The sequence below is a fragment of the Mastacembelus armatus genome, chromosome 21 (assembly GCF_900324485.2).
Source record: "Mastacembelus armatus chromosome 21, fMasArm1.2, whole genome shotgun sequence".
NCBI classification, from domain to species: Eukaryota; Metazoa; Chordata; class Actinopteri; order Synbranchiformes; family Mastacembelidae; genus Mastacembelus; species Mastacembelus armatus.
In genome coordinates this window covers 8,355,419-8,373,383 of record NC_046653.1, presented here as the reverse complement: position 1 = coordinate 8,373,383, position 17,965 = coordinate 8,355,419, and the positions used below count along the sequence as shown (strand labels likewise).

At 37.2% G+C, this 17,965-nt stretch overlaps 1 protein-coding gene across 1 annotated transcript in view; it reads right to left on the bottom strand.

Annotated features, from left to right (window-relative positions):
* Positions 1-17,965, bottom strand: part of lrp1bb (low density lipoprotein receptor-related protein 1Bb) — a 236,311-nt gene that overhangs the window by 167,566 nt on the left and 50,780 nt on the right. Inside the window, exon 2 of the mRNA XM_026295401.1 lies at positions 4,658-4,777. Within this exon, the coding sequence (XP_026151186.1) occupies positions 4,658-4,777 (120 nt within the window). The remainder of the gene's footprint in view (positions 1-4,657; positions 4,778-17,965) is intronic.

The window sequence follows — 17,965 nt, the reverse complement described above, 5'->3', positions numbered from 1 at the left end:
TTTTCCTCTGGGAGTGACAATTCAATCAGAGGATTCACTGGTCCCCATGTCCACCAGATTCACAAAGCTTCTCATGGCAGCACTACTGAGATGAGCTTAAAGTCCATGAAATCCTTTCCTGAAGGATTCATGATGGATTTAAGTTCTAAAACGCTGTTTGCAAGCATGTAGCATCAAAGCAGGGAGACAGTTGCATGCTGACAGCCATTAGAACTGTAGGTTTTCAGAAAATTATACAAGAGATATTTTCAGAAAGTAAATCATAAATGTCCCACTTTATCTCAGATACACAGCAAAGCGCCAATCCATATGTCCCCTGACAACCCTGACATTTACGTTTCTTTTAAGTATGATGCACAAACTAAGAATGTGATTATCCTTCTCTCTGCCAAACAATATTTTCACTTTAACTGACACCACACAAAATACTATTTGGGCCCCATAACACAGCAAATATTTGTCTCTTTATTGCAGAGAAAATGCTTGCTTGAACTGCTACAAATTTGGAGAATCACCCTTTGCTTGGTTTTCTTTACCCATTCCTGAAGGCAATCTGTTTTCCTAGTTCCCTGAATATCTGTCGTCAGCTGTCTAGTCCTGTGAGACCCGCGGCTGAGCGGATAAACCTGTGCCTCCTTCTAGTCTCTAGGTATTGCATTCCAAGGCCGCCTTCCCTCCCCTCCTCCCTACAACCTCTGAAGATGCAGTGATTACATCTCCCTGACCGAACCAGAGCAGGGAGGAGAGTAACCATCAATGGCATTATTTTTTTTCACTTTTTCTTGATGACAGGAGTGTAATGTACTACCTTGAATTTTCCTTAAGATAATTCCTCTGTATAAAGCCCCAAATACTCTCAGGGAAGTACTGATGGCTTCATGCAATGCTGACTTTCTTGTGCATTTTGTAAATCCTCCCTGGCTTTACCGAGTGCGTATCATCATACATAAAGACTCTTTTTTTCACAGGTTATTGCAGCCCTTGCTATCATTTAAGAAGGTAGAATACATTCCTATCCTGACTCCTATTTGCAGGGTAGAGCTGAGCTAATTCCTCTTTCTATCAATGCGTAATCCACAATAATGAGCCGTGCCACATCTCTTAGATGAACATGCAAGGTCTTCTTTCTGCAGGCACTGTAAATAAAATGGAGCCAACATTAATCAAAATGATAATTAATTGCCTTCTGCTGATTATATGACTTGCCCCACAGCAATTGTTTAGAGGTTATATTACATTCAAAAGAGCATTCACAAAGGAGATGCAAAGGTCATTGGTGGAAGAGAAACCAGTCAGACGATATCAAGAATCAGTTGAGAACAGCAAACAAGAACAGTTAAAAAACTCTATTATATTTTACTGATGTGTTGCTTAGCCTAGCAGGCCAATCTGGGGTGTTAAAGGGGACCTCTCAGTTTAAAGTTGGTGACTTGTGAGAGACCAATTAAAAACAAATGGTCAAAATTGATGCAATAATAAGCCCAGTGATCAAGCTCCAAAACAAAAAAAAAGTTTACTATTTTCCATAATGCCACTGAATAGTGCTACAACTATAACACTGTAAAATTATACAAGGGATGTTTTTTTCCAAAAGTTGGAAGGCTCTCTCTAGAAGGCTGAATAGAGCTTCTTATGAAAAATAAACGTGTAAAATCCTTGGAGTGCATTTGCTCCTCAAAGCTTTTAAAGACAGTGTTTCACAGAAAAAAAATCTAGCAGAAGAGATGTGACCTGTGTGGAATAGAATAAAACTAGACATTCAATAAGAGAAGCACAAGATATTAAAGTTGGACTGCTGTACGTAATGATGAATAAAAGCGCAAACTCACTTTATCAACAAAGCATCCAAGGTAAAAGCAGCAGTGCAAGGCACAATATCTACTTTTGCAGTCTTGAGGAAATGCTATTGATCCTTCTATCTGTTTTCTTTGCTTCCTGACTTCTATCTAGGGTTACATGGTTGTGTTACCTTTTCTTCCAGTGTGAACCCAGCCCGGGAAACTCAACAAGCTGCCTCCCACTATTGTAATCATACATCGGAGAGCATGCAAGCAGATGTAAACATGTTACCAAGATGATGAGTGCACTTATATCATTTTGACATGATCAGTGTGGTCTCCATCCTTTAGTGGAACAAGCATTGCCAAGTAACTTGATTTATGACCTCTTGCACACTAGGTCATTAATAATTATTCTTCTCTGGTCAATTTATGCACAGATGCCCCTGCCGAAATTAAAAAGCTCTAATTATACCCTATAACTCACAGTGATGAGAAACTCCAATGGATATTAATAATTTGGCTTTGTTACCTCTTTAATTAGTTTATTTATTTATTTTTGGCCATGACTGACTACATGACAGTGACAGACTCATTATGATTTACAAAGGCTAATTTAGCTCATAACATTGTGAAAATACAGCTCTGTTTATCCATTAAGGGAAAACTATGTCCCAGAAGTGTATAAATAATAATAATACCAAAAGCATGTCTGCTACATCCAATTCTGATGTGAAATATTTCAAAAGATTTACACACCTCAGATCTGCCAAGCAGCTTCTTCACAGCATAATTCAGCACTTCCACTTCTTCACACAATTACAAAGCACTTCCAATAACACTGCATTTTCAATGAGACTGGAAACTCTTAAGCTTTATTTTAAAATGGTTAGTTGCTTCTTGTGCTATTCTGCCCTCGGGATTAAGTAGTAGTCAAATAATGTCCTGTTGGATAAATAACTAACTCACTCTGCAGTACTAAACACTATGGCAGCATGAGTTTCTAAATTGTGAACAAATATTTAAAAAAGCATGTTTTATATATATATATATATATATATATATATATTTTTTTTTTCCCTTAATGTACTTATTGAATAATAAGCAATGTTAATAACACTACAGGCACTTAGTTTTTACATGTTTTCATTTTTGGTTTATCTGTTTAACTGAAAATGTATCCTACCTATTCATCATCTATATTCTTGGCTGCAGCTAATCCCAGCTGACACTGGGTGAGAGACAGGGTACACCTTCAACAGATCTGTAGTCCATCACAGGGTTGTCAACAACTTAATTCTATGTCTTGTCATGTGAGAGATGATTGCTGTAGTTGTTAAATCCTAAATATAATCAGCAGGAAATATCTATTTTCTCAACAATAAGAGATACTCAGATTACTAAAATTACAGATTAGTAAAGGATGTATGTAGCTGGTAGGTCATACTGCAGATAATTTGCCTGTCACTGTTTTAGCTACTCGACTTCAAATTACTGGGACAAGGTGGACTTCATGCACATAAGAGCCCAGCATTTGGCCTGGCATTGGTGCCCATCTGGCTGTGACACTTCATTACTCATCTCTGTTTGACGATATACATCAGTTCAGTGTACTGGGCAGGAAGCACAGACCATTTTTTGGCACTGAAAAATGTATCATGTGGCATTGGTGACAATGAGAAAATAAGAGAATAAGAACCTCAGCCTTAAAACATGCAATAACTTGAAAATGGATAGGAGAGTTGTTTCTAAAAATGGTAAGCAACGTGTTAAATTACCACCTTACAGTTCATGCCATTGTGTTGTTTTTAAATAAGATAAGATAAGATAAGATAAACTTTATTCATCCTCAAATGGAAAATCAGGAATTGATGATTGAAATAGCTGAATCATAAAATATGCAATTAGTACAAAGTCTTGGATCTGAGAGATGCTGGTCTTCTTTTTTCCAAATCGTCAGCATATGGGGAAGAAAATGTTATTACTCTCTTTAGAAAAAGAGTAAGAGAGGTTCTCTTTCAATGTGTAAAACAGGAGTACCCTGTCATTAGTATATTCACAAACTAGACAGTGTTACACACGGGGAAAAAAATAGACACTGGTGAATTAAATACTTAATAGATTCTCAGTTTACAGGGAGATTGTATCATACTGACTGTAACGAGACATTAGATCTACCTGCTTATCGTGTGCAGCATCAGGAGAGGCTGGAACTTATACCAGCATGCATTGGGTGAGAGGTGAGGCACACTCTTGACAGGTGGCCAGTTTAACAGGGTTCACACATTTATAGACAGGCAATAATTCACAATAATTCTCTTTAAAAGTTATAGCTATAGACTTCATGTACAATAGTTGGACTGAGGTAGGAAACCAGAGCACCTAGAAGAAACCCACAAATGCGCACAAGTCTTGACATCCTATTTCTTGGAAAATCTTAGTATTAAACACCTGCAGAATTGCAAGTCTTTTGTATTTTCTGTCAGCTATGGCCAGTGAAGTTGTAACACCATTCTGGACATTTGTTTTTCATAAGGAGGAAAATACAGCTAAGTTAATGTCCATTAAGCTTTTCAAGCATTCCTACAGCATTCATCAAAGTTTAAAAACACTTCATTATTTGTAGGATGCTTTCAAGACAGCTACAAGCAAGATGTGTTTCAAGTCTTCAAAATGACCACAGCAGCAGTGGTACAAGAAACCACAAACCTCTAACAGCTAATGCCTAGAGATGGAAGCATTTTGTTTGGACAAACATCACTAAAACCATGTTAACACAGGTGCTTATATTAAAAGGTGTGACTCAATGACAAATGAGTGGTAAAATTCCATATGACAGTTTTTTCATTAGTGAGGTATGGATGGACTGGATGACTTACAAGTTTGATCAGTTTCGTCTGAGTCATCGGGGCAGTCAGGCTCGCCATCACAGAGCCAGGCCTCGGGGATGCAGGTTTCTTGGTCGTGACAGTGAAACTCCCCAACATCACACACAATGGCTTCTGGATGGCATGTGGGAAAGGTAGAGAAAGAGACAGAAAAGGTGCAGCATGAGATGATGGTGTTGAGCAGGTTGATCACATGTTTCACCAGAAAACATGTGCTGGATGAAAACTTGAACATGAGTGTGAGGAGTGGAAGTGACTGCACTTGAACTGTCTTTGCAACCACAAGCAGCAAATGGTTCTGGTGAAGACGCACATGGTGTAAACAACATTATCATTATGTTATCATCAACTGTAGCATGGAGCGGAATGAAACCAAAGGGCTACAGTGCTATACTGCAGGAACATTTTTAAAGGCTGACAATCAATGTCTTTTGTTGTCAGTGGTATATCATTTGCAAACCACAATTCTTTGTCAGAACAGGAGCCAATGCATTTTTTTTCCCCAGAAGATTAAAATGGGAAGCAAAAGAGGAAGATACAGGCACTGCCCAGGCATTGTGATTTTGACAGCTAGTCTCCTCTAACAAAGACATGACGTCCTTCGTGCCTTGGCAAACTTATTACAAAGCAGTTTGCCAAGTTTTTCTTATCTTTCGCCTCCTTGGTGCTGTTCTTTCATCTGATGGTGGATTGGTGGGAGTTCAGTGAAAGTCCAGTCAACTAAAAAGTCATCATAGCCTTTCAATATAGCAATCACCCATCAAAGTGTTGACATGCTTCCTGCTGGTAGCTGTCACAGACACAGCTCAGTCATTTTGAAGAATGACACAAGCTTTTGCTAAAGATTTGACACTGCAAAGTGACCTGCTGCTACTACTTCTCAGCACCAGGCAAAAACTGTAATTTGTTTCTAAGCTTAACCCAGACAATCAGACAGGTTCCAACTCCCCCTCCTCCTCTCTATCGCCATCTTTTTCCCCACTGTGTTCCTAACCCATTAGTGGTGGGAGTGGAGCAAGTGGGAGATCAGGTCTGTGCCGTTTGAACAGTGGGAGTGATAATTCAACGCACCGCTGCTCCCTGCCCTAGCACCCTCCAGCAAATTCACTACCCAGGGACAAATCTGAAAAGGTCATACATCTCATCCATTCTGCCTCTTCTATTCTCACTGATGCAATATATCTGAACTATTACAATTTAAATCAAGGTCTTTTTTGAAATATTCAAAGCCTTTTTTCTCAGGTTTTAAAGGGGACATTCTTAAAATTACACTCCAAAGCCATCAAACCTTTAAAGAAAATGCATGTCATGAGGAGCTGGGGAAAAAAAAGCATGTCTTAAGGAAGTGCACTGCATAAAAAATTGGTCCAGGATCATTATTTTTGCCTCTAAACAGTATATCTTGCCAAACATTTCTCAAAACACTGTTAACTTCATAAAAACACACATGCCTATTTCAGCTATTTTTGTACTTGGCTAAGAGTGCTGGCTGCAGTCAAATGTGTTTCTTTTAACAGCCATGGCGCAACATATTTTTGTGATCTTCAGCAAAATGATGCTGTTAACCCTGATGCATTTGGATTATCACATGCAATAAATATTATTGCAGCACCAAACTAAATCTGGCCTGTGCATAACGTGACAGATAGAAACAATATTTTGACATATACTGTATACTACTGAGAAATAATTATTTTACATTTTCTTTGTCAGAAACATGTATTCCAATTCATGCATCGTATTTTTCATTTCATCATATAAACATACCATCAATCTATTCAATAAAAATACATTACAGAAGTATATGAGCAGGGTATGCTGACTACATTATTTACGTTTTCCCTCAAAAAACAAAAAGGCATCAATAAGCACATCCTGGGTTTAAGGTTAGGAGGAACATATCCTCAGCTGTGAAATAAACTGCTCCTGGATCTCAGAGCAGCTCACTTACCTATTGATGTTCTACCTTCTTCCATGCCACTTCACCTTGAAAGCTAAGGGGCCAAATATGAATCAAGAAAATGACCTCTGATTGTCAATTCATCTTTCCCTTCTGCTCCTCCAAACAGTCTTTTCTTGACACAGGCCTGACACTGTCTCTACAGATGATGGTGAGAGGACAATTCTGGGACAAACACACAACTTTCATGTACCACTGTATTTGCATAAGAGAGGGGTAGAATTATAGTATTATACAGCATTATGTATTTTGGTGATTACTCTATACAAACATCAAATGAGTGCTAACTGCAGGAATATATATATATAAAAGTAAAGGTAGCAGCCATTTTCAGAGAGTGGAAAAAACCCAGACTGGTTCCATTATCATAACAGTGGGAAACACACAGTGGCAAACAAACATTATCATGAGTTTCATTCCTGACACCCAACAGCTACCACTGGCACAACATTGTGGCTCATTAAAGCCATTGAGCCTTTGAAATGTGCCAGATTTTCATGGGAACAAAGAGCTATTTTGAGGCACAAAGACTAAGAAGGCAGTTTGCAGCAAAGACTGCTGGCTGGCCTTCCTTCAGCAGGTTTGCACATATTTTGATCAAAGTTTTTGTTGATCGGCATACTGCAACATGAACACAAGTCTATTCATTTTATTTTTGCAGCGTATCAGCCAGTCCCCTATTTGCACAGTCCTATTAATTCTGAATTACATGAGAGCTTAGGTCTTCATTTATTTATCTCCCTTACCAATGTTATAATTCCAATGGTGTAAGCTACAAACCACTAAGTCAATACAATCCTCTGAATTGCATCAGTCACATAAGTTCACAATATGATACAGTGGATAAGCTGTAAGCCACAGGCCTATTCCAAAAAAAAAAAAAAAAAATCTGTGTTATAAAAGCGGCATTGCAGTACACAACTCGAGTGGTGAATTAAACGCTAGCTGCATTATACAGCTGAAAAAAGCAGGTCGGAGAATATTCCTCACTTAGGCCTATCTTACAGTTGCAGGTTGTGAAGCAGCTTCTTCTTAGAGAAGCTATTTGCAGTTCACCCAACTTTCCTGGCTCTACATGGAAAGATGTGTGTAAACTTGACAAGTCAGTGATAGTCCATTAAACCTGTGTTGCTTATAGAATACTCAAGGTCACCCAAGAACCAGACTGGGAGAAAAGAGAAAATAGAGGCTCAATATATCTGAAAACCTGATAGAAAACACATCACTCGCTCACCATCAGGCAGTTCAATTATAGCCCAATTGCAGAATATTTACCTAAAAATAGTTTAGATATTCCCTAAAAACAGCAGCTGGGTATTATATTTTTTATATATACATTTTTTTGTTGTTATTTTTGCCTTCGTTACTTGCTAGTGTCAAGACAGACTGGAGGTCTGAAGCCATTACAAGGTAAGTGCAAAGCCACTAATGGTCAATAGATGCTAGGTCCAAAAATATCATGGCTGATATTTAAAAAGCATCAACATCTTTCTAGAAATAGTAATTCTGTATTTTTTTTCCCTCAGGAGTCATTAGTCACAGCCACTTCTAATAGATGCAGTTATTGCTCCACTAATATGACTTATGGAAGATTTTGATATCTGCTGTGTGGGCGATGAGTGATAGTTCACTCACTTGCTTTTCTCTCCATCTCTTGGCCTCATAAGTGTAGTTTGAATTTCTGGTTGTATAATGAACAGATTTTTTTTTTTCCATATGGACACATCTATTTTGGCATTGGTTAAGGAGGTACCCTAACCAAGCTGTCGTGCAACATTTTATTATCTTTCATGAAAAACACTACCTTGGAATTAGCAATAACCTCCGGCTTGCGCCATCACCCCCCTAACAAGGTCAGCATACATAAGTTACCTAAGCCTATGGTAGGAGGACCAGAGAAACACCCCAAAACTCCTAATTTGGAAAGTTCCAAATAGGCTCCAAATAGAAGAAATGGTGTCAAAATCAAAATTCTGGGTTTCTAACTGGCTACATCCACTTTATATACTTGCCATGGAGCAAAAAGGTGACATGCAATATCTCACTGTACATTACTTTGTTTAGACACAGTTAAGAGCCCTGTTAATGAACACAAGAGCCAGACATTTCCCTTAGGTGTTGGAATGACAGAAATCCAGGTAAATCAAGACAAGACATAGCCACAAGCAAACTGAACAAACAGGAAACTGAGAGCTATGTGATGGTCCAGAGGGAAGAAAAGAACTATGAAAATCTGGCATTAGACAAATTGAAAACAGCTGGAATGAGGAGCAGGTGGGCAGAGTCAGGTGATCAGGGGGAAAGTTCAGGGACATCAGGTGGCTGGAGGGAAAATGGTAGGAGAAGGGTCAAAACACACAAACTGCAACACCATCAGCATGTAAAACCTATAATGAAATGTTAACTCTAAATGCTTGGGTCATTTTTAAAAAGCATTTCAGAAAATGTTTAAAATCAGTATTTGAACTGGATTGGTGGAGGGAAAATGGGTACTCCAAAAAGTAAATCAAAACACTTCTTCACAAAAAACTCTTCGAAAGAACTGATGTCAGAGGATGGATTATTCTATGCAAAGACACATGGATTGTCTAAAATAAATCAAGGCTACAAGGTAAAATCATCCACATATAATGTTTCACAATTAGGGACCCAGGAATGTACTTGCAGAGTTTATGCCTACACACACACACACACACACACACACACACACACACGCACAGACCTCAGAACCACATTTTCATCCACATCCACAGACATAGATTAGCAAATTTAAACCTGCTCATACTGTCAGAGCAGAGTTAGCATCCTGCCAGGTGCAGGTCATATGCATTATGGTTGCGTATAGGGCTGTGAGCCAAACTATGCAGGTTATTAAGTATAACAACAGCATAATGCATCCTCTTCCTTAATCTTCATATCTTTAATCTGCCAAAAGATGCAATGTAGTGTGAGGCATCTCAATGATGCCTCACACCTACATAATAAACGTTTATTACCAGCATATCTATAGAAGTGAAATACGCTATGTGCTTATAAGACTTAAATGCCATCCACGTCAAGACTGATCAGAATAAGAAGAGCAGAGAGAGGACCGTGACTCTGCTCACTGATGAACGATTTTAGAATGTCACAGCACTTGTGGACACATGCTCACAGCTATAGTGTGTGTCTGTAGCGTCAATTCTGCAGCACTCCAACGTCTCGTCCTCTTAGATCGTCAATAAATCTTAAAAAAAAAAAAATAATTCTTAGAAATCACAGACAACTCAAAACTGTGGCAGAGAGAAAAATTATGGATGTTCTAAGGGAGTGAAATAATTGTATTTACAGAATTTGAGGTATAACTGGCTCCAGGAAACACCAGCTCATACCCACAGCCATCCCCCCTTGGCAATGCTTAAAACTTTGCATGCTAGTCATGAAATGCATAAGAAATCAATGCTGTAAAACTTTGGGGCCTTCATTAAATTCTGACTGACCTTTACCACCAACTGAGGGCACTTTTTTACTTTTATTCGGTCTACAACAGCAGGGGTATGTCAACAAATTATTAAAAGAAGCACCATATGAAAAGTTTCAAAAGACAATCATAGAATGGCCTCCCGCTCCTTGGCATAAATCCCTGTGCGAGTAAACAATGAATGATTCATAAGAGCACTGTTAAGCTGTATGATGTTTACTGACCCCTTTACTGCACATGAAAGGGAATATGTTATAGTGCATTACAGTCACAAGGATTGTGAAACATTTTCAGTTACATTTATGTTTAACAAATTATGACAAGTAAGTTATTATATTTTACAAACAATGTACAGATTGTGCAAGTCATATTAATCCTTAAGGGGGGGCAAGGGGACTGTCTGCTAATCAATCCATAAATCATTTGGAGGCATCCCAATTAAAGTATACTAAAGAGTTTTGATTTTAATTATTGGAATGGTCAGAGTGTGAATTCGTTTACACATATCTGTGACTGCAACATGTGAAAGTTGATCTGTCTATAGTGTCAGGTAAATGTGTCGCCCTTAATTGGATCTGATGTGTAAGAACAGGTCTTCAACAAAAAACATGCAGGACAAGTGGATTGTGAGGACTGAGCTAATAACAATATGGTACCCATGCTGGATGGTTTATTGTACCCTTTAATCAAAATGTAATCCTAGAAAATTTAGAAACATAATAACAGCATAATCTCTCGTGTTTATTCACCCTACAGTATGTGTTATTTTCTCAGCATTTCTCATTATGGTGGTCTAGAATTTGAATACTTTACTTGCACACCACCAAGTACACCCAATATATACATAGGCAGTTCATCCAAAATCACATCTTGTCAACACAGAAACATTTGCTATGCAGTTACACATGGTGAAAGACAAGATTTCTGTTATTTCTGGCCTTTTGATACTACTTTCACATTGCTCAAAACTGCCTAGTTTACCCTGCTGGCTGCTATTCACTCTGCTCTGAAGAACAGCATGTAACTACTTTTGATTGACAGCATTTAACCTGGGTTTGCTTGTAGGTACACTCTGCCCACATCTAAACATATATGTATCTATAAATTAAAAATCAACCATACCAAACCATAGCAGATATGTGTTTGTGTGAGTATACTTCACTGTACTAGCAGGAATCTAGAAACAGGAACAGGATCAAAGAGTTTTGTGCAGTGAGAGATGTCATTTAAAGATACCAGACCATTAAAAAATACATAAATATGTCTGTAAATACAGATACTGAATTGACAAGTTTTTTTTTTTTGTTTTTATTTTTTCTTGGTAGCAGTACATGTTTACCCGGCTACTACCACATACTACGAAATAAATATTATATATTTCAAACAAATACTCTCAAAGCAAATCATTCATGTTTATCTTATTTACCACATACCAAAATAGGAAAATTAATCCAATGAAAAAGTGGCCACATGCTTACTTAATAATTCTAAAAGTCTATGTTTAGTAGAGCTGAGGTTGATAAGACCATTGAGATGAATTTTAACCTACACTCCTCCTCTAAGAAATCATTCAGCACATTTTTAAGGGCTCTCAAATTTTCTGTGGTTTGAATGTAGCCGACAGTATGTATGTGAATTTCATTTGCATGAGAATGTGTCATTATACTGCCAATAATAGAAAAGTACATCCCCCGAAGCCTCTCCTTGCCTGGCCCCCTTTCCATGCTCCATCCAAGGTCACCTAATCACCATGTTCCTTCAAAGACCTCTATCTTAACCAGCAGCAGTCTCAGGGATTTATGCCCAACTCCATGTCATGATTACCAATCAGGTGGAGTAATAGCTGCTTAAGCAGACAGGGTTTCGTCATGACTGAGAGGGTGAAGTGCCAGTCAAGGTTTCCACTGAGTTTGTTCAATGCAGGCTGATACTCTGTGGGGCCATGTCAGTGCCTTGGGTGTAGCCTCCAGATTGAACTGAATTATTGCAGTGGAGTGAGAGCTGTTGTGATGAGGGATCACATCCTCCCTGTCCTCAAATCTGACTCTGAGACACCCAGTGATCTGTCCTTTATCAACTCCATACCTTGAAAACTCAAAATGGATCTCCTAATTTAAAGTTTAAGTTATATGCATTTTAAGGTTTAAATCTGAATTATGCAATAGTCCTGTAACAATTCCTATTTCAGATAACAAACATCTAATTATCAAATGACACCATCAAAACAAATATTTAAATTAGCAAAGTGAACATTGTGGTATATGGGGGAAGTAATTAGTGGGTGCTATAATATCAGTAAAAAGCCTAACAGGAAGGGATAGTATATTAGAGAAAGATCTCACAGATCCACATAAATATACTTTCTCACATAAGACTAATATTATGAAAAACTAATTATAAAAGTGCAAAACAAAAAACGTTTTGTTAGATATTTGTTTCCCCCGAATCCCCTACTGAAGCTGATTTTAATCAAGTTTAAATACTGAATTCAGCATGGTGCAGGCCTACGTTTTCACATCCATAGGAAGCTTTTCAGAAGAAGTAATCAAAGAGCTAACCTAAAAGAGATAAGTTGTGTAATGAGACTGACCATAAGATTTTCTTTAAGACTGATTTGTCATCTGGCTGCCTGACAAGCCCACTGAAACGAAACCTTTGGCCTTTTTTATTTATAAAGACAAAACTAGACAGTAGTCTTAGTGGATTCACTGTATGTTGATAGTATTTTGTTTTAATAATATTTTTAAATTGCAAACATAATGTAAGAAAACATATTCAATCAGCATTAACCAGTCAAAATGCAAAATTAAATAAAAGGCCGAAATAAGCAAATGGCACACTGATGTAACTGTCTTTGCATTAGTAATGTGACATTTCTGTCTCATTGGCTTCCACAGGACCATAGAAGCATGTGATTAAGATAGACTTGCCCTTTATTTAAATTTTTCCACTTTACTCTTCAGTGAATTCTGCGAAGTTGCACAGCTTGGTGTCAGCTTACACAAATCTGATTAGCTCCGTTCCATTAGAAATGGGGAAACATGTCTCTTCCAATGTAAATCACAACACAAAGCAGCCTTATTAGCTGTGATAGCAGTGTGACTCTTTAAACAGTGACATAAACCAAAAACTAGAAAAAAAAATACTTCTAGGAGTATTACATTGTTCTTTTCAAATGTAAACCAAAATTAACCAAAGTGTTGTGTTGTGAATCTACATGTACAATATACAGAAAATAAATAAGATAATGAGCTTCTGACAAAATATCCTTCCATACATCCATTAACTATACTGCTTCCTGTGCCTAATACTGCTGGTGTTCCAAAAGTACTTTTTAGTTAAGGTTGGTCACAAATGATCACAACAGTCAATGTGAAGAGCTGTAAAACGCCACTGCGATGCTGCTTTGTGGTCAATACATACTAATTATATATTAGCATATGTGCATATATGTGGATGTACTGTGTATTTAGTATCCACTGAAAATCCCAAAACTAATGGAAGCAAGGAAATGATAAGCCACACACATTACTTGTTAAACAAAGCTGAGAACCGAGTGTTTTCCACATCTCAGCCTGAAGCAAAGACTAATCTGGATCCATTAATACTTCCTAAAAGAGAAAATATCTCAATTCTTCTCCAGGGCTATGGAACAGGAAGAACAGACTTTTTGCCCCACAGATATATATTGTAATTTGAATTATGGGCTTATATGTAAACCCCTAAAGAATGCTGAATGAACTGAGAATGCAAAAAAACATTCAGGTATTTCTTGCAAATTGATCATGACCTATGACCTTGTTGACAAATCAGGTATTCTGCACACGGTGGAGCATTTTTTCATATTCATTTCAATGCCAGTCTATTGTTGCCAGTGTACGCTGGGCTCACTGCAGCACTTTTATCATATTATTCCAATTTTGAAATTTCCAAAGGGACTTTAGATCTGAGATGTGTTCTGAAACAAAAACTCAGATGGACAGGTGACGATAAAATGATGGATCTGAAGCTGCATCTGCCCTTTAACTTTGCATAAAGGTCATTTTTTAAAATGGAAATCATTTCTCAATAAAGGATTCTGAATATCACAGCTTTGGGGATTGTGTGTCAGTCTACTGTATGCAAATCTGGTAGTCTTTAATTGTTTGACGTGGTGCTTTCATTAAAGAACAGATGAAAGTAAGTGGTGAATGGCTGCAACATTTTCGCTTTGCTTTTTTTAGTCTGTTCTCCAAATGTAGTTATTTGGAGTTTAATTTAAACTGTTCAGTTACAGTCAAAGTTAACAGTAAATGTTTTACAAGCAGAAAAAAACTTTTAATAGTTAACTGATGTAACCAGTTAACTGGTTGTCAGTCTAAGGATGGAAATACTGTAGTTTCTCTGAGTAAACTGGAGATTTAGCTTATAAAATTATAATTTTTGGACACTGTCACTAACTGTCAGTGGTACAAGAGTAACTCAGTTATTAAAATACAGGTCCCTTAATTATATTTCCGCCAGTCCTTAGAAAGGACTGTGAACACCAATGCTAAGTGTATTTTTAGCATTTAGATGCCAGGAACAGACACCTATTTGAGGCATCACTATAAAAATAAAAGTGAAAATGAATAAAGGTATCTGCAAGTGAGAAAGACAAATTGATTATTCCAGTGTCACTCTTTGGTGTATCTTCCCAGCTCATCTCAAAATGTGATTTAAAAAATATAAATAAATAAAGCTTTCTCCCACATTATCAGACTTTCACATCTTCTTTCTACCTGAGAAGCTCAGATAGACAGGAATTAAAAGATCAAAGTATTTAATAAATAAACAGTTGAAACCTCGCAGCAAATGCCAATAAAGCATCAGTCTTTTGTGAATGCAACTAAAATGAAAAAAGACAGTCCGTATTGAGCTGGGGCTATAGGCAGTTATGAGTAAAATCCATCAGAAAAGTCGATCAGGTCAGCCTCTTTGGGGCATGAAAGTGAGTCAACAGAAGGAGGATCAGATCTACTTTATCACCTGATTAAAATCAATTTGGTGTGTCCAATGCTGAAGGTGGAGGGATGAAATAAGCAATTGGAGATTGTTAAGCATCTCCTCCTCTCTCACTGTTGAGTGAGTGCGATGTGAAGGTGAAAGCTGGTTTTGACATTTCCATGACTCTATGATTCATGACATGTAGTACTGGAAATAAAATAGAAAGGTCATCAAATGTGCCCCGTCGTGCAAAACAGGCAGAAATGATTAAAAGATACAGTGACTTTTTTGACATGCCATGGTAATGATCCTCCCCATATGAGAATGAAAAACCCCCATGTTATACAGCACATGCACGATCCAATTCACGCCATTCAGTCTTATACTTTCGCTCATTTTGAGCAGCACTACAAGCTTTCTATGCTTACCATGTTCTTGAAAAAAATGATAAAATGACTCATAAGTGTGATTTGGGTATATCACCCAGACATAGAATTACAGTAGTACCAATAAATAAATGCAAAGTAATGTCCAGTGAAAGCTGTGATTTTTCATGCACTCTCTAGTGTAATTAAGTGTGAAAATAACAGCCTGGCCTTACTGCTCCAAATTACCAAGAACAATGACTAGTTTCAATGGAATTGTGCAACTCGCTTCATTACTTGTTATATGACCTTTATATAGCTAATTAACAAGTTTGGCAACAAGTTGTGGATATTGGTTAACATGTGGAGCACTATGCAGTACCTGTTCACTGCAAAGATAGTAAAACAGCTTCTATGACCTTCCGGGTATTAAATACTGCATCATCAACAACAAAAACAGTACTATGAAACACACTGTAGCAAAACACTGCAGAAAATTTGGAGGGTTGCAGTTTATCAACTGGAAGAACTGCTGGAGTGAGCTCACCAGCTCTGCCATACAGGCCCAAGGTACTTGTTATCAGTTAACAGAGTGAGAAAATAAATGTGTGTATTTATAATACAGCACATGGAACAAATTTAAAGTCACTTCACCATGCTGTTTGTCATGGTAGCTTAGAAATAATGTGAACACCACCCCTGATTTCTGATAGAACCAACCACACCAATCACAGATCATTTTACCCTTTAGCATTTCCAATTATATATATATATATTTTAAAAAAAATGTTCCCAAGAGCAGAACTATTTCCAACATATTTTCTAATAATGCCTGAAGAGGAACCACGAGGTTGTTCTGTATAAAGTTGTCATGGCAACACAGAGCAAAGATTTGTGTGAGCATCAGTCTGTTGTATCCGACATGGTATGGCCAAAAGAGAGTGATAATCTATGAATGCTGGAACTTATGATGTAGCAGGAAATCATCTTTCAGGGATGTGACCCAAAACTCAGAGCAGCAGTGGATCAATTTAAAAAAAAAAAAAAAAGAAAAGAAAAAAATAATCACACGCATGGGCACACACATAACCACTTGTGTCCTCTAATTATGTAAAATGATGTGACATTGTGGTGACAAGGTGGTTCCAGCTCCAGACTATAGAGAATATAACACCACCACACAGACTTATATTGTTAAAACTCAAAAAGAAAAGAAATAAAAAAGACTTGCTGCTGATTCCGCTGACTGCTGAAGAACTGCCTCCATCAATTTTCACTCCTCCTCTGTCCCCTGAAGCTTTACTTACACAGTAACTCATTAGGTTCAAATCCCCCAACAACAATGGGTTAAATTTACCCAATACTTACTGGAAGGAAACCATCGAATACAGTGGGTTGTTTCGATCTAGTGACCCATCAGTAATGTCCAATCAATGCAATATAAATTAGTAATAAACAGATTCCACAAAGAATACAAATGCTTCACATTACTCTCCTAAAATAATGATGAGTTCAAGTGTTCACAGAAAAAAACAGTGGTGACAGGCTAAAAAGATGAGGCTAATTAAACATAAAAATAACAAGTTGCATGGGCTTCAATTTAAGGTACCTTGCCTTGTTACCAAACCTTAGCACAATTGATCTTAGATTAGTAAGTTTAGTAATGAGGTCCATTAGCCTCCGGAAAAAACAAATCACAGCATTTGCATAGTTAACCCAGGGGAAATGTTTGGGTTTTTTTTTTCATCTTAATGTCTACTCTACATTGTAAGATTTCTATTCATATGATGTTTAAGATCAACTTCCATTTGCATCAACACAATAGTTGAACTCCAATTATTTTTATGAATAACTACAAGTGTAAGTTTGGTCTTACTAACTTGGAAAAAACCTCTAGTGGTTAATGTCTTAACTTGCATATAATGTCAGAATTGAAAAGAACTTTTAAAATATTTGTACAATATCTCCTACCTTGATTTTTTTTTCCTTTTTAGGAATTACTTTTTTGTCATATGTGAACAATCATTTTCTAATTAACCTTTAACTCTGTGTGTCTTTTTCAGGGTTTTTCTACAAAATCAGAAAGATATTTACCATCTATTTTTTGTCGTTCACTTTCCAATACTGTCAGCAGAATATTCATAATACACCCACATAGAGGATTGTAGTAAGCCACAGCAGCACAATGAAACAGTGCGAATCTATTGCACAAATAGAGCAAATTTCTGTTGAGGTAGAAACTACAAATATATTAAAAGCTGATTAAATGATCAGAAACCCCAAATCCAATAAGTTAAACTACTTTTCTTTTTTGAGAAAAAAAAAATCTGCTTTATGACCTTTTGATGGTGTGTGCTTTAAAAAAGGTTTAGTCTATAATGACTATACATAAATAAACCATGAAAAAAAGCCCAACGTAATCAGCTGAAAGATGCAGATATAGGGCTTTGAACTTATGTTCACCTTTTGCTTAGAGGGAGCACTTGTTGATTTGTGCACGTCAGAACATGTAATAAACATTTTGATTTTAGGAGACATTGTGTTTCCTA